Source organism: Scyliorhinus torazame, chromosome 1, assembly GCF_047496885.1.
Source record: "Scyliorhinus torazame isolate Kashiwa2021f chromosome 1, sScyTor2.1, whole genome shotgun sequence".
NCBI lineage: Eukaryota > Metazoa > Chordata > Chondrichthyes > Carcharhiniformes > Scyliorhinidae > Scyliorhinus > Scyliorhinus torazame.
This window is the reverse complement of record NC_092707.1, coordinates 397,015,673-397,040,336: the sequence shown is the minus strand read 5'-3', so window position 1 is coordinate 397,040,336 and position 24,664 is coordinate 397,015,673. Positions and strand designations below refer to the sequence as shown.

The 24,664-nt window shown below is 47.5% G+C and overlaps 1 protein-coding gene across 6 annotated transcripts in view; it reads right to left on the bottom strand.

Annotated features, from left to right (window-relative positions):
* The window catches only part of ccdc28a (coiled-coil domain containing 28A), a 61,258-nt gene that overhangs the window by 13,469 nt on the left and 23,125 nt on the right, over window positions 1-24,664 (bottom strand). For 5 of the 6 annotated variants that reach the window (XR_011948645.1, XM_072513583.1, XM_072513559.1 and 2 more), the window contains exons 3-4: window positions 3,196-3,359; window positions 2,333-2,487 (exon numbers count right to left, since the gene is read on the bottom strand). Coding sequence is in view for 5 of the 6 variants with exons in the window: in XM_072513583.1 (XP_072369684.1) it covers window positions 2,333-2,487; window positions 3,196-3,359 (319 nt within the window). In the remaining variant the exon portion in view is untranslated. Of the gene's footprint in view, window positions 1-1,146; window positions 1,170-2,332; window positions 2,488-3,195; window positions 3,360-24,664 lie in introns of all 6 variants that reach the window. The other variant, XM_072513592.1, reaches the window with a different exon arrangement.

Here is a 24,664-nt window from a genome sequence, read left to right as displayed (position 1 = left end):
AGCCCCTTGAGCCAGGCCTCCCACTCGTGGCTGGTCTGTATCTTAACTCCAATCAGATCCTGGGTCAGAAGAATGGAAGCAGCAATACAGCTCTGGTCCCAGGATTTGCTTTCTCTGTTAACATTGGGTCTGACGATCAGCCAACAAGGTAAAAGTGTACAACTCGGCCATATCCCATTTTCCCCACCACCCCAATCTGATTCAGCTTCCCGGTCCTCAGCCCAGTCCCCATTACACAGTCCATAGAATCCCTACAGTGCATAAGGAAGGTCATTTGTCCCATCAAGTCTGCACTATCCCTCCGACAGAACACTCACCCGAGCCCACATCCCACCCAATCCCATCCCTACAATCCCACCCACCTTCACATCTTTTGCACTTACCATGGCCAATCCACCTAGCCTGCACCTTTTTGGACTATGGGAGAAAACTGGAGCTCCCGAACGAAACTCACGCAGATATAGGGAGGACATGCAAACTCCACTCACACAGTCAACCAAGGCCGGAATTGAACAGGGGTCCCTGGTGCTGTGAGGCAGCAGTGCTAATCACTGCGCTGCCCCCCCCCCCTCCCCCCCGTATCCCCTCTTCAGATTGGATCTGATGCCCAACACCTCAAACAAGCCCCTGACCCATCTCCGTAGTGTGAGCACCAGCACTCCGATTCAAATCTGCAGCACGGATTCCCATCGAGCAGGGGTGCAAAGCATCAAGTTTTCCTTTGCCTCAGTTGGTCTAGCTGCATTACAGATCAGGGTTGTTGAGCAGACTGCCTCATCGTTAAACTTGGATAGCACGTGGATATCACAGAGCAGAGAGGAAAAGAGAATAAATTAAATATCACTGGGGTTGGGGTGGGGGGGGAGACATCAGGAGAAGGTCCATTTTGGGGGGGAAGGAAGCCATGGAGTACAGATTCTAAGCTCATGCTTATTCTATAAACAAATTATATAGGTTTATCATTACACAGTTGTCTGTGGGATCTTGTTTATGATAGAAACTGCCCCTTAAAGAGTATAAAAGAACTGAAAGTGCCCTGTGACATCCTGAGGCCATGAAAGGTGCTATAGAAAGGCCCTGGACATCATTCGTGCGGTTCTGCTGCGTTATTTCTCAACGTATTTCAACACATGCAATAAAGGATACATCGAAGAGCTCAGCTCCTCCAACTGCGAGAGAGAAAAGAAAAACAAAGGTCTGACCACAGGATTCGGAATGACTGCATCCTGACTGGCTAAACTTTACAAAGGACTCAAGAGCACGAGTGAAATGTGACCTCTTCAGTGCATGCAAGGTATGCACGGTAGCATTGTGGTTAGCAACAATTGCTTCACAGCTCCAGGGTCCCAGGTTCGATTCCGGCTTGGGTCACTGTCTGTGCGGAGTCTGCACATCCTCCCCGTGTGTGCGTGGGTTTCCTCCGGGTGCTCCGGTCTCCTCCCACAGTCCAAAGATGTGCAGGTTAGGTGGATTGGCCATGATAAATTGCCCTTAGTGTCCAAAATTGCCCTTAGTGTTGGGTGGGGTTACTGGGATAGGGTGGAGGTGTTGACCTTGGGGTAGGGTGCTCTTTCCAAGAGCCGGTGCAGACTCGATGGGCCGAATGGCCTCCTTCTGCACTGTAAATTCTATGAAAGAGGAACCGGGCTATTTCCCAGTGCTGTCGGAGCACAGGTGGGAATCTCGGAAAGCTCATACAACACAAACATGGCTGTGGTTGAGAAAGCAGCTGGAGCTGTGACTGGAGAATAGCGGAGGCTTGTCTTTATGAAAATTCATTGTGCGGGCGTTGCCAGCATTTACTGCCCATCCCTAGTCGTCCTGAGGTGGCAGTCTTCAACCACTGCAGCGCGAGTGGTTGATACAAGCGAGTGGTTTGCTTGGACACATCCGAGGGCACATGAGAGGCAATCACATAGATGTGGGACAGCAGTCACATATAGGCCCGGACTAGGCTTCCTTCACCAAGAATGAGCCAGTTGCGTTTTTATGCCAATTGTCTGCACTGTACTAGAGAAACTGGGAAGTGGATAAAACAAACAACTCATTCTGGTAGCAATACTCCATCGTGCCTCGGAAAAGGAACCCTGCAAGATTCATCCCCTTCCCTAGTTTAAGGACACTGATGTCAATTGCAGCAATCCGGTCGCTGAGGCAGTTAGTCCTGTTAAACCTGTGACCTTGCAGGTTCTGTGATTCAGTGGATCAATCAGCTGGGCTACCAGGGGACTGTAGCAGCAAGGGCTTTATTTATTTTCATCCCGCTCCTTTCAACCGCATGACGGTAACATTTCAAACTCGGTGGATTAGGCCACTCCTCAACGAGACTTACGTTAGTTAGCAACTTGTCCAGGTGCACGTCCCGAGCTACGTTCCCCTGTTCCTCCTCTGGCTCGTCGAGGTCGCTGTAGAGGTCAAAGTGCAGGCGAGCGAGCTTCTCTTGCATCTCACGCACGTGCTCCATCTGTTCAATGGAACACTCGTTGCCTACGACACCCAAGAAAACAAGCAAGCGCCCAAGAGTCAGAGCGGGGGAGCGCAAAGAACGGAAAAACAGAAACATTAGAAACTGGAATTGCCTGACGAGTGGGATCAAATTAATTAATTGTGAAAAATGAACAAGAGTGATCCCAGTACCCTTTCCTATGGAATACTGGCTCCCACTTTCTGCTAGCCGAACAAATTACCTTACCTCTGCCTTCTAGTTACTTTTTGCTATCTATTTTTCTACTCGTCCTCTGAATCCACATGTTATGCTCTTAGTCAGGAGTCTATTATGCGGAGGCCTTTTGAGAATCCAAGTATACTACATCTGTTCAGCCACAGTGCCTGTGCTTCCAGGATTAATCCAGAGACCTAGCTGGAAAATCGCTGAGCGTACGCATGCTGGGAGAAAACGGGAGTGGCCTTAACGACGGCTCACCAGCAAAAGGACAACAGTCATCACCATCAAGATAAAGTGTTGCTGGAGCCATATCCTGATACAGACCAAGGAGTAGGATGGGGTATGTTGGACACATTACCATATACACAAACAATCTGATCAGACGAGGGTAGTTTCCAGCGAGGTTCCAGCTGAACAGAGCTCAACTCCACTTGCACCTTCAGGGAAGAGCAGGTCAAGTTAAAAAGCAAGTAGTAAAACCCAACCCAGCTTGCACTTTGAAGAAGAATCACACAAAAAGATCCGTTTACCAAACGCTTGAAGCTTTCCAGAGTGGAAGTCGGTTAGAAGGCTGAGCAATCCCCTCTCCATATTTTTCACATCAGACACATCGGTGAGGAAGGAATGCTGAATAGGTGCCGACTGGGTGCTCTTCCCGGCTACACTCTGTAGTTTGGGCTTCTCTTTAACTGCCCTGAGGACAAAAGAGGGAAAGTAGGCAAGAATGAGAGCGCGAATGGATTAAAATCTGCAATTCCCAAGAGTGGAAAACTCGGACTGTATGATAAAGAGCACCATCAGATTGATGACACGCCAGCTGGAACCCTCCACTGGTTCAGGTCCCAGTTCCAGACCTGCTTCGTGAGTGAATTGTTGACAAATAAACATTTAAACAAAACTCAGAAATAGTTTCTTCACCTCTGAACCCCTTGCTCACTTTAGAAATCCAGTCTTTGGTTACAAGTGCATCTCCAACCGGACGTAGTCTCTCTTTATTTACTCTATCAAAACCGGTCATGATTTCAAACACCTCTATGAAATCCCCTCTTCACCGTCTTTGCTCTAAGGGGAACAAGCTAAGATTCTCCAGTCTCTCAAAATAAATGAAGTCCCTCATCCCTGGTACCATTCAAGTAAATCTTTTCTGCATTCTCTCCAAGACATTGACAGCCTCCCCTAGACCAGTGTTCTTCAAACTCGGGGGCGCGACCCGCGGGTGGGTCGCGGGCGGGTGTCGGGAGGGTCGCGGAGCCGTCCTTCGCGGTGCTCCCGATCGCGCAAATCCCCGCGCAGCAGCCGGCTTTTAATAACGCCGGCTGCAAGTGGCCTTTAAAATGGCCGCGAACATGTTAAAAAAATTCAGCCGCATTGCACATGCGCGCACGATCATCGGTGCGCATGCGCAAAACTATGCGCATGCGCAGTGCTGCCGCTATTTTTTTTTTTTTTTTTAAACGGTCGCAGCTTTTTGTTTTACAAATTCAGGGGGGGTTTTATTTGATAAAATTTTATAGGAAAAAAATGCAGAACTTTGGACAGATGGAGACTCCATACTTTCCAACACCAGAAGGCTTCACCTTCATCCAACAGGTTCCATTGGAGGAGCGCGTACGAGGGCCAAAGGGACCCAAAACCATTTCCTCCATTTTTATCAGCAGCAAACAAGGCAAGAGAAAATGGTGGGGCGCTCAGGTCGGCCGGCGTGGGTCGCCAAGGTCGGCCGGGTTGGGTCGCGAAGGTCGGCCGGGTTGGGTCGCGAAGGTCGGCCGGGTTGGGTCGCGAAGGTCGGCCGGGTTGGGTCGCGAAGGTCGGCCGGTTGGTAAAAGTGGGTTCCCGGAAAAAAAGTTTGAAGAACACTGCCCTAGACGACGGTGCTCGGGATTGAACACATTACTCTAAATAAATCAAACCGGTGTTCTAATCGGTTGAGCGCAACTTTCTTGCATGTGTACTGCATGTTTTTATTAATAAAGCCCAAGACTTCCATGTGTTTTTAAACAGATTTCTCAACTATCTCTACCATCTAAAGATTTAGGTGCATATACCCTCTTTAAAATTGCATCATTTTGTTCATATTACCTCTCATCTTTGCTAACAATTATCGCTTCACACTCGTGTGTTAAATTTCACCTGCCAATAGTCTGCTCAATTCACCAGTCTCTCCATAGCCTCCTCACTGTTTACTGCATTTGAGTTCTGTGTCATCTTTAACCTTTGACATATACCCAATGGAGGGCATTAATCGTCAAAATGTCCAATGGTCCTAAAACCAAACCCCGGTGGCATCACTTTATACTTCCCTCTAGCCTGAAAAAACTATTCCATCAAAGGATGACACAGTGGTTAGCACTGCTGCCTCACCGCGCCAGGGACCTGGATTCGATTCAGACCTTGGGTGACTGTGTGGTGTTTGCACTTTCTCCCAGTTTCCTCCCACAGTCCAAAGACATGCAGGTTAGGTGGATTGGCCATGATAAATTGCCCCTTAGTGCCAAGGTTAGGTGGGGTTACGGGGACGGGACAGCTGCATGGGCTAGAAGGGATAGAGCGCTCTTTCGGAGGGTTGGTGCATGCCCAATGGGCAGAACAGCCTCCTTCTGTACTGTAGGTATTCTATGATTATTGTCTGTTTTCGGACATCGAGTCAGTTGCGTACCCGCACTGCAACCTTCCCTTTAATCTTATGGGCTTTAATTTTGCCAACAGGTCTATTATGCAGTACTTTGTCAAAAACCTTATAAACCAGGCACACAAAATCAAGTTGACAACGCGAAAAAATCTTTTTCTTGAACAAACCGGTGCAGACTTCAATTTTGTCCTGATTACAGTCTCCAAACGATCCCCATCATCAATGTTAAGCTGACTGGCCTATAGTTGTAGGGTTTACCTCCCTCCTATTTCTTTAAAAAGTCTGCCATTTGCAATCGTCTTGTCCTCTGACACCACTTCGATATCACAGGATTGGGAAATTGCAACTGGAGTCTCCTTACTCCCCTCAGTAACCTAGGATGCATTCTATCCAGACCAAGTGACTCATCTACTTTGAGAACTGCCAATCTTTTAAAGTACCTCTTCTTTACCCATTTTGATCCTAACCAATATCACCAATGCCTCCTCCTTTACTGCTACATTGGCAGCAACCATTTTCTCTCGTGAACCCAGGTGGAAAATGCTCGTTAGTACCTCAGTCTTTGAAAAACAAATCTCCTCTTTGGTCCATAGTTGGCCCAGCCTTTCCTTTGAACTATCTTTTTCCTATTTCAAACTTTCTAAGCAACATTTGTATTTCTTTTTATGTTATCTGCTAAACTAGTCACAGATTCTCACTTTGCCTTTGTTGGGTCTTCTCTGCTGTACCTGTATGGTTCACACATCCAAGTTAAATCTATTCTAACAGACTGTGTTGTGGTAAAAAGACACCATCAGTTACCTCATGCTTTGCACTGGAATTAGTTTTAACACTTTACTGAGGTGACCACCACAGCAAGGTCCATCATCGTTGAAAACCACAGGGCAGACAGACATGCACGGGTGCGCGCACACACACACATAGCTCATTTAGATATAGATCCACGAATGAACTTGGGATCTTCTCAGTGTGCAAAGTCACCCAGTGAGTTGCAGAAATGCAGTTTCTCGTATCAAAACAATTTAAGAATGCTCTAAAACTTGGCCAATCATTAATGAAGCAACTTAAACACCAAAAACCTTCCTTGCCAAACTTCAGCGAGACAAGCAACGATCAATTTACTCCACATTTACACATCAAGATCCAATGCACAATGCAAGCTGAGTGTTTGTATCCATTTGTGCTGGTTTCTGTGGGGTCACACTGCTGATGAAAAGATTGAGGCAGGCAAATAGCCACTTTTCCACACACTGCTGCTGTTTCTTCTTGCATCACTTACCACCACTGAACTGTGATAACAAATCCAGGAGAAACCACGATGTAAAAGTGACCAATGGATTCAACTAGAGCCCGCTGTGGGTTAGAGACGCGCGTGTGGGCAAAATAAGAATTAACAAAATAGGAAGCAATAGCCAAGAAGGGAGAGGCAGGGTTTCAGGCAACAGCCAAGTAAGAGTGGTAGGGGTTCAGGTCAAGTAACAACCGGCCCAATCTAGGCTCCGACACCAACTCTGATGTGAAATGAGATTTGGGAGGAGTGCTGTATAAGTGAGCTGGACACGGAGGTGGATATTCATTCCCTCAGGGAAAGCTATGAAGAAATACACTGGCAAGTAACACAGAGCTGTAACTTCAAATTAAATCACCTCTTCTTCTCATGTGTGTCTCAAAGGACAGGAGTGCACATCAGAACCTACACTGTATATTTCCCCATTATAAAACGGTATTCAAATGTTCAGTTTGAGGTTGATCCTACAGTATGGATAAACAAACACTCTGGATCCATCAGTCTCATGCCAATTTTAGAATTATCTTGAACATATCCCTGCAAGTTTTGCCTTTCCTTTTTTTCCCCAATTAAGGGGCAATTTAAAGATATGGCCAATCCACCTACCCTGCACATCTTTTGGGTTGTGGGGGTGAGACCCACGCAGATGCAGGGAGTGTGCGCAAACTCCACACGGACAGTTACCCGGGGCCAGGATCGTGTTGCTCTTATTAGCCTTCGTTTTATTAGCTCTAATTATGTCACCTTTGCTCACAAGTTGCCAGGTATCTTTCTGATACCGCCACGTGGGTCAAGCTGTAGTTATGGTTAATAAGACAGCACACCGCTTAGTAAGATTAAAATCAACGGTCATTTATTATGTACAGCAATAAATACTTACACAATAATCCTACTTTCTATATCACTACCTACCACTACTGGCCAATACTTAACTTTTGGGAATGGCCCACCAGGTCAGGGAAACGAATTGCTTATCGAATTTGGTCTGGCCTGCGGGATTCAAAGGCTGATACAGGTTGATGGCTAGGAGTCTCTATCGGGTAGCGATCGCTGGAGTCAAACTTACGGTTGCTGGTCGATGGTTCTTGCGAAGGTTGTGAGCAGAAGAAGGGAGAGAAGGGTCGATCTGAACTTGGCCCCTATCCTTTATAGGTCCCAGGGGCCTCCCGCCTCTCGGAGCGGACCTTGATCCTGGTCCCAAGTGATTGGACTTGTTCCCAATCACTGGGTTCGATATGCTCCAATAATGGGGCGATTCCTTGATCGGGGGTGGTCGTTCACCTTTCTTTGTCTCGGCCACTGCTGGTGCCACGAGGTCTGGATCGGCATTCAATTGCTAATATGTTGCAATTGTTCCCGGGGATAGCCGATTAAACTGCAGATGTCTGTGTTGATGTGCTAATGGTCGCAGGTATCGATCTGGTCCGATGTCCCCAGAGCCGAATACACTATTCTGTCTGCAGCTGTCCGTTTGTGCCCTGTTGGCTGCTTTTCCCATCAGCCTTTTCACACCGGGTTTTGGCCAAATTAATCGGGAATCAGCCATTTTAGGTGGCTACATTCCCTACTTGTGATCCTAACGCGAAGCATGAAGGATCACCTAAATTTTGTCCTTTCCGTTCCCTGACCGGGGGGGGGGGGGTGGCACCTCCCACATGGCCACTACTCTGACCCTCGCTATGCACAAAAATTTTACCTAAACAATTCTAAGGGCGCTATGTCAGGCAGGGGCATGCATCTACAAAATAAAAACTTGGAACCTCTAATTTTACCTAAATACACTATACTCATCAAACATTGCATTATCCTATCTTTCTAAAACATACAACAATCATAACATTCAATATACTCTTTCCTGGCTTGGCAGTCAAGCTCAGGATCATACATTTTTGTGTGTCTGGAGGTTTTGTACATTTTTTATTTACAGAAAAACACAAGTGCATGTTCTTTATTATTGTATTATAGGTCGCGGGGGTCGGGGGTCTGGTCATACCCGAATATAGGGGATCGGATCCGATATACCGGGGTTCGAGCGCGGTACGCTCTCCTTCTCCATTTGCGGAGGCGCATAGTCTGCACTGCACAGCAGAGTATCGCCAATGCTAACAGTGCTTCAATTACGTAAGACATGGAGTACCAGGTTATGAACCTGTCACACCAGGAAGATGCAGTGTCGCTGGTGACTGGGCTTTGGGTACTGCGGGGCAGTGAAACATTAACGGCAGGGAGGTTTGGAGTAATGGGGTCCGCGTTCCCGCGCAACCAAATGTTCGTAAAAAAAATGTTGAGCACGATGAAAGAAGTCCTCATGGCTGTCCTCTTTCTTTTTGTTTCTTTGTGTTCTCTGTTTTCTCCGGTCCTGGAGCTTCTGGAGTTCTCTAAAACAAGCATAGTATCTGTAACTACCTTGGTATGTTAGTGTGTCTGTCCTTTTTTGGGGCCAATTATACCCTTAAAATTGGTCACTGTGTGACCTCATTTTTTTTTCAAAACAAATTTTAGGACACGGCACACTTCCCAGTGAGGGACCAGTGCTGATTTACCATCCCAATGTTCTAGGATGTAAATAGCATATGGCAGCAACCTAAATGTCGCAAAAAAAAAACAACAAAAAAAAAAAAAACACTTTTTGAAATGAAAATGTCAAATGAGGTGCGTATGGGCCGCGACAGATAAGATTTGGATGGAGTCCCCGGGTAGGACAGCTACCAATGTCATATCTCCCCTACCCAAGCATGTTTGACCAACGGGGGGGGGTCCCCAGGCAGGGCGGTCTCACGCCGTTCCTCCACTGCCTGAGCAACCGACAAGAACGGGCAAAAATGTAGTCATCATGGTGAGGTTGCTGCTGTGATTCTACCCTCAAATCAGAACGGGCGTCTGACGAGAAGCTAGTTCCTCTGAACGAGCGTGTGGTCTGCTGACCAGGTTCTGCAGATAAGCTAGTTCCGCTGAACAAGCGTCTGGTCTGTTGACCAGGTATCTGTGGACAAGTTGGTACCGCTGAAGAAGCGGGTGGAAAAAAAAATTCTCCTGTCGGACGAACAACACTGAAACAAACATACGAACAACATAAAACATCCTGCAGGTTCCATCAGGAACGACAACACTTCTCCCAAGTGACTCCTTTAAATCATGTGGACACCTCAGTTCTCTGTTGCGAACAGGGTCACAAAGGGGTTGGCGGTCCGACTCGAGGTCGTCCCCTTCTCCCGGGTGCCAAATTCTGGAGTGAATTAATGTTGAGAGGGCTGCGTGGTGTGAGTTGGGGTTGCTTTCGTCGTTTCGGATGAGTCTGTAGGAGTTGTCGCGGTGCCAATGAGTTTCGTCGAGTTGTGTGGGGACAAAGTCGGGGTAGTCCGTGTGGTTCGGTGGTCGGTGGTGTGGTTTGTTTAGGAAAGTGATCATGAAGGGATCACTGGAGTCGAAATCGGAGTCGCTGGGCGTGGGTCCGGTTGTATGGGGATAGTAGGGAGGCGTGCTGTGGCTATCGTCAGAGTCACAGTCGCTGTCTCTGCTGCTACAGTCTGTGGGCGTTCCGGGGCGAAGTGTAGATTTTGGGGGTGGAGTCGAGGGCGAGTCCGTGTCTGGGCTGGACATGGTGGGGGTTGGTCTGGTTACGTTGGCTGTGGGCGGGGTGTGGTCTGCTGCATCAAGCATGACGTGGTGGGCGTGGTTTGACTGGGCTCCATAAGCCTTTAACTGGTTTACGTGAAACCACGCAGTCTTACCATTTGGGTATTTGATTTTATATACCGATGGGCTTACTTTATCCGTAATGGAGTACAGACCCGAGTATTTCGGAGACAGGAATGTGCTGGGGTTATACACAGACATCACTTGTTGTCCTATATCATACTCCGTTGCATGTACTGCCTTATCAAAACAGGCCTTGCTCTGTTTCCTTTTGGTGACCAATTTAACTGCGGCTGCTAACTGAGCCGTTTTTACATTCGCAACTAATTGCTCAACGGCTTTCTCGTGGGTGAGGGCCGTAACTTCAGGGCTGGTCAGGTCTAAACCGAACAAGTATTCTGTCCCTTTCATGGGGCGTCCGGTCATGAGGGTGTGTGGGGTGTAACCTGTGGAGGTGGAAACAGTGTTACGCAAAAACATCAGCGCAAAGGGGAGGACAGAATCCCAAGTGGTGTTGTTTTGCTGGACCATTTTTCTAAGGGTGGTTTTTAGGGTACGATTCATGCGCTCCACTATACCACTCGACTGTGGGTGGTACGTAATGTGAAATTTTTGGGTTATGCCAAATATCGTGAGGACGTTCTGCATGACTCGTCCCGTAAAGTGAGAACCTTGGTCCGATTCAATACTGCGGGGGAGTCCCCATCTTGTAAAGATGTGGTGTGTTAGGATCTTGGCTGTGGTTTTCGCGCTGTTGGTGCGGGCTGGAAATGCTTTCACCCACTTTGTAAAAGTGTCTATGACCACCAGAACATATTTATAGCCATTCCTGCAAGGGGGCAATGGACCTATAAAATCAATCTGGAGGTTAGTCCAGGGGCCGTTAACGGGTCGGGTGTGGCTGAGTTGTGCCTTTTTGGCATATCTATGTGGGTTGTTCTGTGCGCAGATGAGGCAATTCTCAAAGTAATGGGATACATCTTCCTTGAGACTTGGCCACCAACAAAGCTGTTTGAGGTGGGCTGCGGTGGGATCGATTCCCTGGTGTCCATGACCATCATGGAATAAACAAATTAATTGGTTCCTATCCTGCTCAGGAACTACATGAAGGGTGTCCTTTAACACCACACCGTCATGTGTGGTTATTGTATTTCTGTACCTCTCGTATGCGGCTGGAAACTTCCCTTTCACGATCTCAGTGAGAGCGCTATCCTGCTTCTGGGCCTCTACTAGATCTTCGATCCTAGTCTGCGTGACCTGAACTGCACTCACTGGGGCGCTTTCAGGGGGCTTCCAAAAGTACCCATGTCTGGATCCTGCCTTAGCCAGTGCGTCGGCTTTTACATTTCCGGGTGAGGGGGGCTCTGAGATGGAGTGGCTAGTTTTCTGGGGGGTGTTTTAGCTATAAAGGGGCCTGTATTATGGTGGGGCGAGATTTCACACTCGTGGGGGGTTCTGGGGTACTGTAAATTGTCCGCTAAGTATGTGTGAGTCTTGGTCCGTTTGACTGTGATGTCCCATCCTTGTAAGAGAAGGGTCCACCTAGCAGCGCGGATTTGGCCTACGGTACCGTCTTTAAGTCGTCCGTCCAGTAAAAGTTGGGTGGGGGTGTGCTCGGTCAAAATGGTGATGGGGTTCAGTCCGGTAATGTACGAAAAGTACTGGACTGCCCAGAAAACTGCGAGCAGGTGCCTCTCACAGGCTGAGAATCCCTGCTCCACAGCATCTAAAATTCGGGAGGCATAAGCCACGGGTCTTAACTGGTCGTGCTGTTCCTGCAGGAGCACGGCTGAAAGGGTGCGGTCTGTGGTCGCTACCTCTATGGCAAAAGGGGAAAGCGGGTCGGGAACTTGTAGTGCGGGGGCGGCTATGAGCGCCTGTTTTAATGATTCCACATCATCCGTATGCTGCGGAAGCCACTCCCAGGGGGCTCCCTTCTTTAGGAGGTCTGAGAGGGGCGCTGCCTTGCTGTCGAAACCGTCGATGTGGTTTCGGCAGTAGCCAACCAGTCCTAAAAACGACCGGAGGGCTGAAACGTTTTGGGGAAGGGGCAATTTAGCGATCGAGTCAATTATTTTGTGCTCGATCTCACGTTTGCCGTGTGTGATAATAGTACCCAAATATACCACTTTCTCTTCCAATATCTGGACCTTTTTGGGGTTGACTTTACATCCAATGGAATGTAGTAATTCCAGGAGATCAGACAGAAGCTCAATGTGCTCTTCCTTTGTGTCTGTCTGCAGTAGTAGATCATCTACATACTGTACTAGACATTTGGGGCGAGAAAATTTCGCTAGTCCATTTGCCAGCTGTCGGTGGAAAATGGAGGGGGAGTTGTGGAATCCTTGTGGCAGGCACGTCCACGTGTACTGCTGCACTCTGAAAGTGAAGGCAAATTTATACTGGCATGCCTTTGCCAATGGAATGGACCAGAATCCATTACTGACGTCCAAAACCGTGAAATATCGGACATGGAGTCCCTGTTTGAACATGGTCTCGGGACTTGTTGCTACGGTGGGGGCTGCTGCGGGCGAGACTTTATTGAGTTCCCGATAATCAATGGTCAAGCGCCATGATCCGTCGGGCTTTCTTACTGGCCAAATCGGGGCATTGTTAGTTGAGGCGACCGATCTTAGGACGTCCTGCTCTAATAAGCTTTCTATAACCTTTAGGATTTCTCCCTCTGCTTCTAGGGGGAATCCATACTGCTTTTGGGGTCTAGGGTCCAGTCCTGTTATTTGTACGGAGCCAGTCATCCGTCCACAGTCATGCTTGTGGGTCGCGAATGCTGCCCTGTTCTTTTGCAGGACTGCCCTAACCTGTCGGTCTTTGCCGAGTGTGGTGGGGTTGAACCAAAACTTGCCTACTGCGCTAATTTTGTTCATAAAGTCCCCAATGTTGAGCGTTGCGGGGGCTCTAGCGGATTTCGCCATCTTCCAGACACACTGGTTGACTGGATCAAAAGATAGGTGGTGGGAATTCATAAAGTCGATTCCCAATATGTGTTCTGCTGTTTGGGACAGGTCGACTAAAACTACGGGGTGTTTGGTGTTAATGGTTCCGATTTGGATGGGTACAGGGGCTGTGATGTGTCCCTGCTGTGAGTGGCCTGTGAAGCCGCTGAGGGTGATAGTGGCTGTAGTGGGCCACGTGTCCTGACTAAGGGTGGAGGAATTTAAGGTGGTGCGGGACCCTCCTGTGTCCCAGAGAAGCTCGATCGGCTGTCCCCAAATTTTCGCTGCGACTACGGGTCGTCCTGACCTATCCCAAAGGGTATCGCAGACCCAACTGGGGGAGCCTGTACACAGTCAGTCCGTTCTGGTCAAGTCTGTCTGATCCGGCCGGACGCTAACGCTATGTATGGGCTCTGCCTTTTTCTTACTGAGAGTGCCTGTCTGTTGGGCTCTCTGTGGTTTTTTAGGGGCATTGCACTCTTTGGCAAAATGTCCCAACTGTCCACAGTTGTAGCATTCTTGCGGTTTTGCTGGGGGGCTGCTCTTTCCCTCGTTTACCCAGGCGGGGTTGTGAAGAATGGTTCTTACTGCCTGCACGTCTGCGGCGGCTTGCTTTTCTCGGGGGTTTTAACGGCAGGTTTATTGTGAGCAGACTGTTCCCAAACGCGGGACAATCTTTTTACCACCCACTTCTCATTATGAGCCTCCTCCGAGGGGTCATAATTACTACAGGCATTCTGTCCTGCTTCTGTGGCATGGGAGATAAGGGCGCGGGTCCATTTGGCCATATTGTCTGGGGACAAATGGGCACGGCCTACGTTTCCGAAAACAGCTTAAAAGTGAATCAACAAGCGTCCTGCGAATGCCGTGGGGTGTTCAGACTTCTTCTGTCTGCACTTATTTAGGCCATCCACGGGGTCACCCCGGTTATACCCGATCGCATCTAGGATCACGATATGCATTTCTGCAAGGGTGCCTCCTCCTACGTTCTGTGGGTCGGGAAGGGCTGCAGCTACCGATGGGTCTAAGCTTAGGACCATGAGCTTTACCTGCTCTTTCTCATCCAGGCCGTACAAGGTCGCCTGGTGTTTGACGGTGGCAAAGAAATGGTGGGTCTGAAGCGGGGAGGAACGGTGTGATTTTCGCACACGCGTCCCGTAATTGGGTCACTGTGAGGGGGGTGGAATATAGGAATTCCGCCTCGTCTGCCGTGGCTGTGCGGTGGGTTGTTACAGGGTTCATGGGAGCCTGAACTACCTGCTGTGTGCGGGGTGGGGGTGCTTTCCTCCTTTGGGGCTTTCCCTGCACACATGTTCCCTGAACATATCTCTGCGCTGTCTCCTGCAATTCTTCCCAATCGGGGCCGTCTTCCTGTTCTAAACTTTCCCCAAAGGTTTCTTGGAATCCCTTTTGGACAGAAAGCAGTGATTGCAGGTCTGCAATTTGCTTTCGGCACTTCGCATGGTCTATGGTACTCTGCTCTGCCTTTGTTCCGTGGTTGCAGCGTGGAGCGCTCTCAAGGCTGCCTTGAGATCACTACATTGCTTCTGTAGCGTCTCCACCTGCTTCTCTGTCTCCTTCTTTACCAGGACTGCGCGCTGCGTGTCCTGATAAGCCTTCTCATACTGGGACTGGAAACTACTCAAATGCGCCAGACAAGACTCGTGACCCCGTTTGGCGTCAGCCACCTCTTCGTCCTTTGCCGCTAATTTCCTTTTTAATTCCAGGTTCTCTTTCTCAACGTCGCATACATCGATTTTACTCATACAATGTATGCCTTCTATTTCTTTCCGGAGCGTCCTGACGACCTCCTCTGTGCCTTGCAATTGTGCCAGACAGGACACAATTTCCATCGGCTTGTGCGCTTTTGCGAAGCTCTTTTTATGGATCTCACTCAACGTCGCATACATCGATTTTACTCATACAATGTATGCCTTGTATTTTTTTCCGGAGCGTCCTGACGACCTCCTCTGTGCCTTGCAATTGTGCCAGACAGGACACAATTTCCATCGGCTTGTGCGCTTTTGCGAAGCTCTTTTTATGGATCTCCCACCAAGTATGCCCTATACTTCCGGGACCCGAGTCGTCATTATTGCAGAAATCATTCCACATGGGCCATCCTTTGCCCTGGAGAAATATCCGTATTTCCACTTCCCAAATGGGACACTGTCCCACTTTAATGCTGCTGTTCGCTGCGACCGCAAATTCTTCGGGATTCATGAGGCGTTGCATTGCCTGCATGGCCATCTCTCTTATCTGCTTGTTTTGTTCGAATTTGGAACAGAGGGCTAAGGTGGTGTCGTAGATGCGGGTACGGCTTGCGCTAATTTCCGAAAATACCGGCTACCGACAGTTTTGACGCAACAAAATCTATCAGTTTTACCTTATAACCCTGTTAGTTACGCATGCAGGCACACACTTCCGAATTGTGAATTATTAATCAGAACCGCTTGAACACTTGTGGGTTTTTTTTTGTTCCAATTGGACTTCTAATTCAAATTTCTTGGGTTCTCCCAGAGTGGTTTTCCACTTCTATTTCGGGTCCCGGCGGAGTCGCCAATTTGTTGCTCTTATTAGCCTTAGTTTTATGAGCTCTAATTATGTCACCTTTGCTCACGAGTCGCCAGGTATCTTTCTGATAACTACAGCTTGAACCATGTGGCGGTATGATTAATAAGACAGCACACCGCTTAGTAAGATTAAAATCAACGGTCATTTATTATGTACAGCAATAAATACTTACACAATAATCCTACTTTCTATATCACTACCTACCACTACTGGCCAATACTTAACTTTTGGGAATGGCCCACCAGGTCAGGAAAACGAATGGCTTATCGAATTTGGTCTGGCCTGCGGGATTCAAAGGCTGATAAAGGTTGATGGCTAGGAGTCTCTATCGGGTAGCGATCGCTGGAGTCAAACTTACGGTTGCTGGTCGATGGTTCTTGCGAAGGTTGTGAGCAGAAGAAGGGAGAGAAGGGTCGATCTGAACTTGGCCCCTATCCTTTATAGGTCCCAGGGGCCTCCCACCCCTCGGGGCGGACCTTGACCCTGGCCCCAAGTGATTGGACTTGTTCCCAATCACTGGGTTCGATATGCTCCAATAATGGGGCGATTCCTTGATCGGGGGGTGGTCGTTCACCTTTCTTTGTCTCGGCCACTGCTGGTGCCGCGAGGTCTGGATCGGCATTCAATTGCTAATATGTTGCGATTGTTCCCGGGGATAGCCGATTAAACTGCAGATGTCTGTGTTGATGTGCTAATGGTCGCAGGTATCGATCTGGGCCGATGTCCCCAGAGCCGAATACACTATTCTGTCTGCAGCTGTCCGTTTGTGCCCTGTTGGCTGTTTTTCCCATCAGCCTTTTCGGTTAGCCATTTTACATCGGGTTTTGGCCAAATTAATCGGGAATCAGCCATTTTAGGTGGCTACAATCGATCCCGGGTCCTCGGCGTGGTGAGGCAGCAGTGCTAACCACTGCGCCATCATGCCGCTTTAGTGTTGCCTTTCCAAGTAATAAAATCGCAGTATCTTTAGAAGAAAGAGGTTATTCGGACCATCGAGTGGATCTCTGAAAGAGCATCCCACCAAGCCCCACTCCCCTGCCTTATCCCTGTAATCTTCCACATTCGCACTGTTCATGCCTGATGCATTGTCATTCCAGAAGTCAGATTTGAGGCAACATGAGGAAACTTTTTTTTTAAAAAACCAAAATAGCAAGTTGCTGTAATCTGGGATCCACTGCCTAAATGGGTGGATGCAGATTCAATTGCAACTTTCGAAAGAGAATTTGATAAATCTTTGAAGGATAAACATTTACAGGTTTCCTGGAAAAGAGCAGGGGGAGCACAACTAGCGAACAGCCAACTAGGCATGATGGGCAAAATGGTTTCCTTCTGCGCTGTACCAGTCTATAATCGGCATAATTCACTTTTGAAAGGCATTATTGAATCCGTTTTCACCAAGCTTCAGGTCGTGTGCTCAAGAAAAGTAATAAGTTGCTGCTTTCTCCTCTCTGGTCCTTTTACTAATTCCGGTATTCTCTAGTTACTGACCCTCCTGCCAGTGTGAACAGTTTCCCCTAATTTAGTCTCACTAAAACTCCTCAGAATTAAATCTTCCCTTAACCTTTGCAGTTCGGAGAACAATTGCAGCTTCTCTTGTCTCCCCACATAACTGAAGTCCCTCATTCCTTTATACCCTCTACAAGACCTCAGCAAGTTTGACTTGCAGGCTACCTTCCTCAATCTCACAGTCTCAGATATACTTCAGTAGGATGCAGCCAGTGCTGTAAGGTGGGACTATTAAGCTTTAGAAGTCAAAGTAATCTTCACCAAATAGAGTCACCACCCTCCCTTATGTTGGTCCTGTTTCTTTCCTTTCTCGGAGCTGCTTAGATTCTGGGGTCATTTGCCTCCGCCACCCCATTCTCCACATTATTCCGTCATTTTCTTGAAGGTGCTAGATCATTGTTGGGTATAGCTCCTCATGTACAGGCTGACCCAACTTCTGGCTTTTCCTCCATCAGGTGTGATCTTGACGGATCACACCTGTCAAGATCACACCTGATCTTGGTGGCACAGTGGCTAGCACTGCTCCAGGGACCCAAGTTGAATTCTGGCCTTGGGTGATTGTGTAGATTTTACACTTTCTCCCCGTATCTGCATGGGTTTCTTCCGGGTGGTCCGGTTTCCTCCCACAGTCCAAAGATGTGCAGGTTAGGTGGATTGGCCATGCTAAATTGCCCTTAGTGTCCAAAAAGGTTAGGTGGGGTTACTGGGTTACGGGGATAGGGTGGAGGTGTGGGCTTAAGTAGGGTGCTCTTTACAAGGGCCCGTGCAGATTCGATGGGCCGAAAAGCCTCCTTCTGCACTATAAAGTCTATGATTCTATGAATCAAGCTATCAAAGCCAAACCCAATCTCACCCACACCAGCTTGTTTCCAAAATATTTACTGTATAAGAACAAAGAGCAGAGGTCCAGGCTGATTCACTCCCCTACCCTTTCCAAAAGTGGATGAACCCAAAAAAATATATAGAGGGGTTTCTAGTGAGAAAAGGATGAACAAATAGAGGCAGAAGCTGATCAGCAGTGGTGGGCATCAAGGAAATTGATGGAATAGATAGAGAAAAACTGGGAGAGTCTAGGATGAGGGGCACGACTTCTCTCCTGAACGACCTGGTTCTGATTAAGGTTAAGAATGCTTCTTCCAAGGGCGGCATGGTGGTGCAGTCGTTACCTCTGGTGCCTCACGCATTGCGCAGGTCAAGGAGACACAGCCTGAGTGAGTGAGACACAGACAGAGTGAGAATTTGGTAATTTGGTGCAGTGAGGTAACCAGGAAAGGTAAGTGGTTAATCTAATTTTGCTGTTTTTCAGATAAAAGTGCAGTGTAGATTAATGTCTGATTGGCTGAAGCTGCCCCCACCCTAATTGCTGAGAGGCAGTTATCTGGCAGTCACCGGAGGCCTCTTAAGGGACACAAAGGTACACATTGTATTCTTCTCTTTGAAGTTTTAGTGTGAGTCATCCTAAAGTCTGTATAAAAGACAGACAGAAAGCGCACATTAGTAAGCATTGTGCAGGTCAAGGAGACACAGCCTGAGTGAGTGAGACACAGACAGAGTGAGAATTTGGTAATTTGGTGCAGTGAGGTCATTTGGTGAAGAGTGGGAGAAGGTGCTTTTTCCCTACTGTTTGTTCTCTCTCTTTCTTCGGGCCTAATTTCGGGAGCCGTTCGGAGGAGGAGGAGCAGTCTCTGTGAGTATAAAAACCTAACGGTAACTTACTGTTTTCCAGTTTTTATTCCCAAAAGTGATGTCAGAGGGAAGCTGTGATCTGATTGGTTGATACCAAATCTGCCCCAAATTTAAAAAAAACACAGCTAAACTCGTAAACTTAAATTAAACTAATTAATTCATTAGTGATGGCTGGTCAGGTGATGTGCTTGAGCTGCTTGATGTGGGAGCTGGCAGATCCCATTGCGAGCTGCAGCGACCACATCTGCAGTAAGTGTTGGCTGCTCGAAGAGCTCCGTCTCAGAGTTAATGAGCTGGCGTCTGAGCTTCAAACACTGAGGCACATCCGGGAGGGGGAGACTTACCTGGACACTGTGTTTCAGGAGGCAGTCACACCTGTCAGAGTAAGTAGTTTAAATCCTGCCAGTGGCCAGGGACAGCAGGGTGTGACTGCAAGTCAGGCAGGTAAAAGGAACCAGCAGTCAGGAACTCAGGAGCCTCAGCCCTTGACCCTGTCCAACAGGAATGAGGCACTTGCTCCCTGTGTGGATGGCGAACAGGGCTGCAGGAAGGATGAGTCAGCTGACCAAGGCACCATGGTTCAGCAGGCCATTCAAGGGGAGGGAGTAAATAGGCAAGTTGTAGTTGTAGGGGATTCTATTATCAGGGGGATAGATAGTATCCTTTGTGAGCAGGATAAAGAGTCCCGCATGGTGTGTTGCCTGCCCGGTGCTAGGGTGCGGGACATCTTACCGGCTTGAAAGGATACTGGAGAGGGAGGGGGAGGATCCAGTTGTTGTGGTCCATGTTGGTACCAACAACATAGGCAGATCTAGGAAAGAGGACCTGTTTAGAGATTATAAAGAGCTAGGATTCAAATTAAAAAACAGGTCCTCAAGGGTCATAATCTCCGGATTACTGCCCGAGCCACGTGCAAATTGGCATAGAGAGGCAAGAATAAGGGAAGTTAACACGTGGCTGAAAGAGTGGTGTGGGAAAGAGGGGTTCCTTTTCATGGGACACTGGCATCAGTTTTGGGACGGGGGGACCTATACCGTTGGGATGGTCTTCACCTGAACCGAGCTGGGACCAGTGTTCTGGCGAAAAGAGTAAATAGGGTGGTCAATAGGACTTTAAACTAAAGATTGGGGGGGGAGAGATAGAGAGGAAGTCAGGGAACCAAGAGGTGAAGTAATCAGTGGGAAGCGTAGCTGCTTAGGAATACAAAAAAACACGAAAAGACAAAACTCAGGAGAGGTTACGATAGTCCCCATCCCACAAAATATGACACAGTGTATGGAAAGGCTCAGTAAACCAAGGTCCACCACACTCGGAAAACAAAAAGGGACGGTCAATAGAGAATTATAGGTGCTATATTTAAATGCACGCAGTGTACGGAACAAGGTAGATGAGCTTGTGGCCCAGATTGTGACTGGCAGGTATGATGTGGTAGGCATCACAGAGACATGGTTGCAGGGGGTTCAGGACTGGCATTTAAACATCCAGGGACTCACAACCTATCGAAAAGACAGAGAGGTGGGCAGAGGGGGCGGGGTTGCCTTGTTAATTAGGAATTAAATTAAATCAATAGCACTAAACGACATAGGGTCAGATGATGTGGAGTCTGTGTGGGTAGAGTTGAGGAACCACAAAGGCAAAAAAACCATAATGGGAGTTATGTACAGGCCTCCTAACAGTGGTCAGGACCGGGGACACAAAATGCACCACAAAATAGAAAGTGCATGTCAGAAAGGCAAGGTCGCAGTGATCATGGGGGACTTCAATATGCAGGTGGACTGGGTAAATAATGCTGCCAGTGGACCCAAGGAAAGGGAATTCATTGAATGATTACAGGAGGGCTTATTGGACCAGCTTGTGATGGAGCCCACGAGGGAACAGGCCAGACTTGATTAAAGATCTTAAAGTAAGGGAGCACTTAGGAGGCAGTGATCATAATATGGTAGAATTCAATTTCCAATTTGAAAGAAAGAAGGTAGAATCAGATGTAAAGGTGTTACAGTTAAATAAAGGTAACTACAGGGGCATGAGGGAGGAACTGACGAAAATCGACTGGGAGCAGAGCCTAGTGGGAAAGACAGTAGAACAGCAATGGCAGGAGTTTCTGGGAGTAATTGAGGACACAGTACAGAGGTTCATCCCAAAGAAAAGAAAGGTTATCAGAGGGGGGATTAGGCAGCCATGGCTGACAAAGGAAGTTAGGGAATGCATCAAAGCAAAAGAGAAAGCCTATAATGTGGCAAAGAGTAGTGGGAAGTCAGAAGATTGGGAAGGCTACAAAAACAAACAGAGGATAACAAAGAGAGAAATAAGGAAAGAGAGGATCAATTATGAAGGTAGGCTAGCCAGTAACATTAGGAATGATCGTAAAAGTTTCTTTAAATACATTAAAAACAAACGAGAGGCAAAAGTTGACATTGCGCCGCTCCAAAATGACGCTGGTAATCTAGTGATGGGAGACGAGGAAATAGCTGAGGAACGAAATAAGTACTTTGCGTCAGTCTTCACAGTAGAAGACATGAGTAATATCCCAACAATTCAGGAGAGTCAGGGGGCAGAGTTGAATATGGTAGCCATCACAAAGGAGAAAGTGCTAGAGAAACTAAGAGGTCTAAAAATTGATAAATCTCTGGGCCCAGATGGGCTACATCCTAGAGTTCTAAAGGAGATAGCTGAAGAAATAGTGGAGGCGTTACTTATGATCTTTCAAAAGTCAATGGAAAATCGCTGTTGTAACCCCCCTGTTCAGGAAGGCAACAAGGAAAAAGATGGAAAATTATACGCCAATTAGCCTAACCTCGGTTGTTGGCAAGATTCTAGAATCCATTGTTAAGGATGAGATTTCTAAATTCTTGGAAGTGCAGGGTGGGATTAGGACAAGTCAGCATGGATTTAGTAAGGGGAGGTCGTGCCTGACAAACCTGTTAAGAGTTCTTTGAAGAGATAACAAATAGGTTAGACCAAGGAGAGCCAATGGATGTTATCTATCTTGACTTCCAAAAGGCCTTTGATAAGGTGCCTCACGGGAGACTGCTGAGTAAAATAAGGGCCCATGGTATTCAAGGCAAGGTACTAACATGGATTGACGATTGGTTGTCAGGCAGAAGGCAGAGAGTTGGGATAAAAGGTTCTTTTTTGGAATGGCAACCGGTGACGAGTGGTGTCCCTCAGGGTTCAGTGTTGGGGCCACAGCTGTTCTCTTTATATATTAACGATCTAGATGACAGGACTGAGGGCATTCTGGCTAAGTTTGCCGATGATACAAAGATAGGTGGAGGGGCAGGTAGTATGGAGGAGGTGGGGAGGCTGCAGAAAGATTTAGACAGTTTAGAAGAGTGGTCCAAGAAATGGCTGATGAAATTCAACGTGGGCAAGTGCGAGGTCTTGCACTTTGGAAAAAAGAATAGAGGCATGGACTATTTTCTAAACGGTGACAAAATTCATAATGCTGAAGTGCAAAGGGACTTGGGAGTCCTAGTCCAGGATTCTCTAAAGGTAAACTTGCAGGTTGAGTCCGTAATTAAGAAAGCAAATGCAATGTTGTCATTCATCTCAAGAGGCTTGGAATATAAAAGCAGGGATGTACTTCTGAAGCTTTATAAAGCATTAGTTAGGCCCCATTTAGAATACTGTGAGCAATTTTGGGCCCCACACCTCAGGAAGGACATACTGGTACTGGAGCGGGTCCAGCGGAGATTCACACGGATGATCCCAGGAATGGTAGGCCTAACATACGATGAACGTCTGAGGATCCTGGGATTATATTCATTGGAGTTTAGGAGGTTGAGGGGAGATCTAATAGAAACTTACAAGATAATGAATGGCTTAGATAGGGTGGATGTAGGGAAGTTGTTTCCATTAACAGGGGAGACTAGGACCCGGGGGCACAGCCTTAGAATAAAAGGGAGTCACTTTAGAACAGAGATGAGGAGAAATTTCTTCAGCCAAAGAGTGGTGGGTCTGTGGAATTCATTGCCACAGAGGGCGGTGGAGGCCGGGATGTTGAGTGTCTTTAAGACAGAAGTTGATAAATTCTTGATTTCTCGAGGAATTAAGGGCTATGGAGAGAGAGCGGGTAAATGGAGTTGAAATCAGCCATGATTGAATGGTGGAGTGGACTCGATGGGCCGAATGGCCTTACTTCCACTCCTATGTCTTATGGTCTAATGTAGGGATTCTATGGTAATGATTTGATGACCCTGTGTCGTGGGGAAATCTAGACCAGGCGGGCACAGTTCCAAATCAAGGGGGTCCATGTGATACGGAGATGACGAGTCATTTCTTCTTTAAATGTGTTGTTAGTGTTTGGAGTTCTCTCCCACAAGAAGGAGGCTGGCAGACTGAATACATTCAAGGCCGAGTTGGACAGATTTTTGATTGACCCCTCATCACCATTAACCTGCCTACATTCAGCTATTCAGTGTATATCCCGATGGAAATATGAAGGGCAGTTCCCCAAAATGGAAGTTCTCGGAGCTGTTTTGACCCACCATTTATTTCCTTCTACATAGCTAACAGCTTGCAGACCCTGTGAGAGTGATATCTCCGAGACAGAGCAACTAACGATGCTGTGGCCTGTAATGTTGCCACAACAAACACTGACACTGCAGGCAAGCTATAGACAACTAGCCACGGGTTAGAGTGTAATGTTAGAGATATAGGAATCATTAACAGTGGGCACTGCACAGAATCCTCAGCAGACAGCTGCACAATTAAGCTCTACACAGCAGCAGAAAGAACTTACTCCCATTGTCATTAACTACATCCTTCGGCCTGACACACAGTGCCAAGTCCCTAAAACGATGCGACTGAATTAGCCTCGTTTCAGGTAAATAACAACACTTTTGCATCACAAGCTCATAGTCCAGTTGACTCCATCTATCCAGGCAGTCGCCACAGGAACTGTTGTTTCCACAATCATTAAAACACAGGAAAGATTTGGATTTTTCCAGCACTCTTGTGCTGTATTACTCAGGTTTCCACTTTACCTTGGTCTGTGCTTTCTGCTTCGACTAATCAACAGCAGCTCCAAGTCAGACTGACAGTTGAGAATCTCTGGTATAGTTCATAAATAAACATCAATTTTATGAAACTATCAGGTCTTGTGATGTCACTCACTGATGATCTCACCTTCTTGCGACCCTTGGCCTCAGAAGCGGCAGAAGGAACAAGCCAGCAGTTCTCCCCCTCCACACAATTACTCCCCATCTTCCGATCAGCCTTCTGGACTCAGCTTTGATTTTAATAATTTCAGCTCACAGTCAGCACCCCGTTTTCTCAGACAGCAGATGCTGGTAATGGTCCTCCTGTTGCCATTCACAGCTGCTGCAGACCCACCTTTAGCTTCTTTAACTTCTCCCGTTGCCATCCCTCTTCCCTTGTACCATCACCCCTTTTGTCACCGTCGCTTGGTATTACAAAACTGGAATCCTGCCTAAAAGAGAAACATGCTGTTGAAGCTTTTCATCTTGTATTCATCAGGACAAACACAAGAATACCAAATTTCAAACAATCACAATTTCTACCTCCGGAACGGAGGTTGCTGATTGGTTGGCAAGTCACCTCGGATTGGCTGAGGTGTTGCATAGAGATGGCAATGGGGAGCTATAGGCTCTGCAAGCTTCCGGGTAATTCAAAAATTGTGCAAGCAAGGCTTGAACATATTGCCCATGGCAATGCCTCAACCAATCAGAATCAGCAACCTTTTCTCCTGTAGTATAAATAGATTGAAA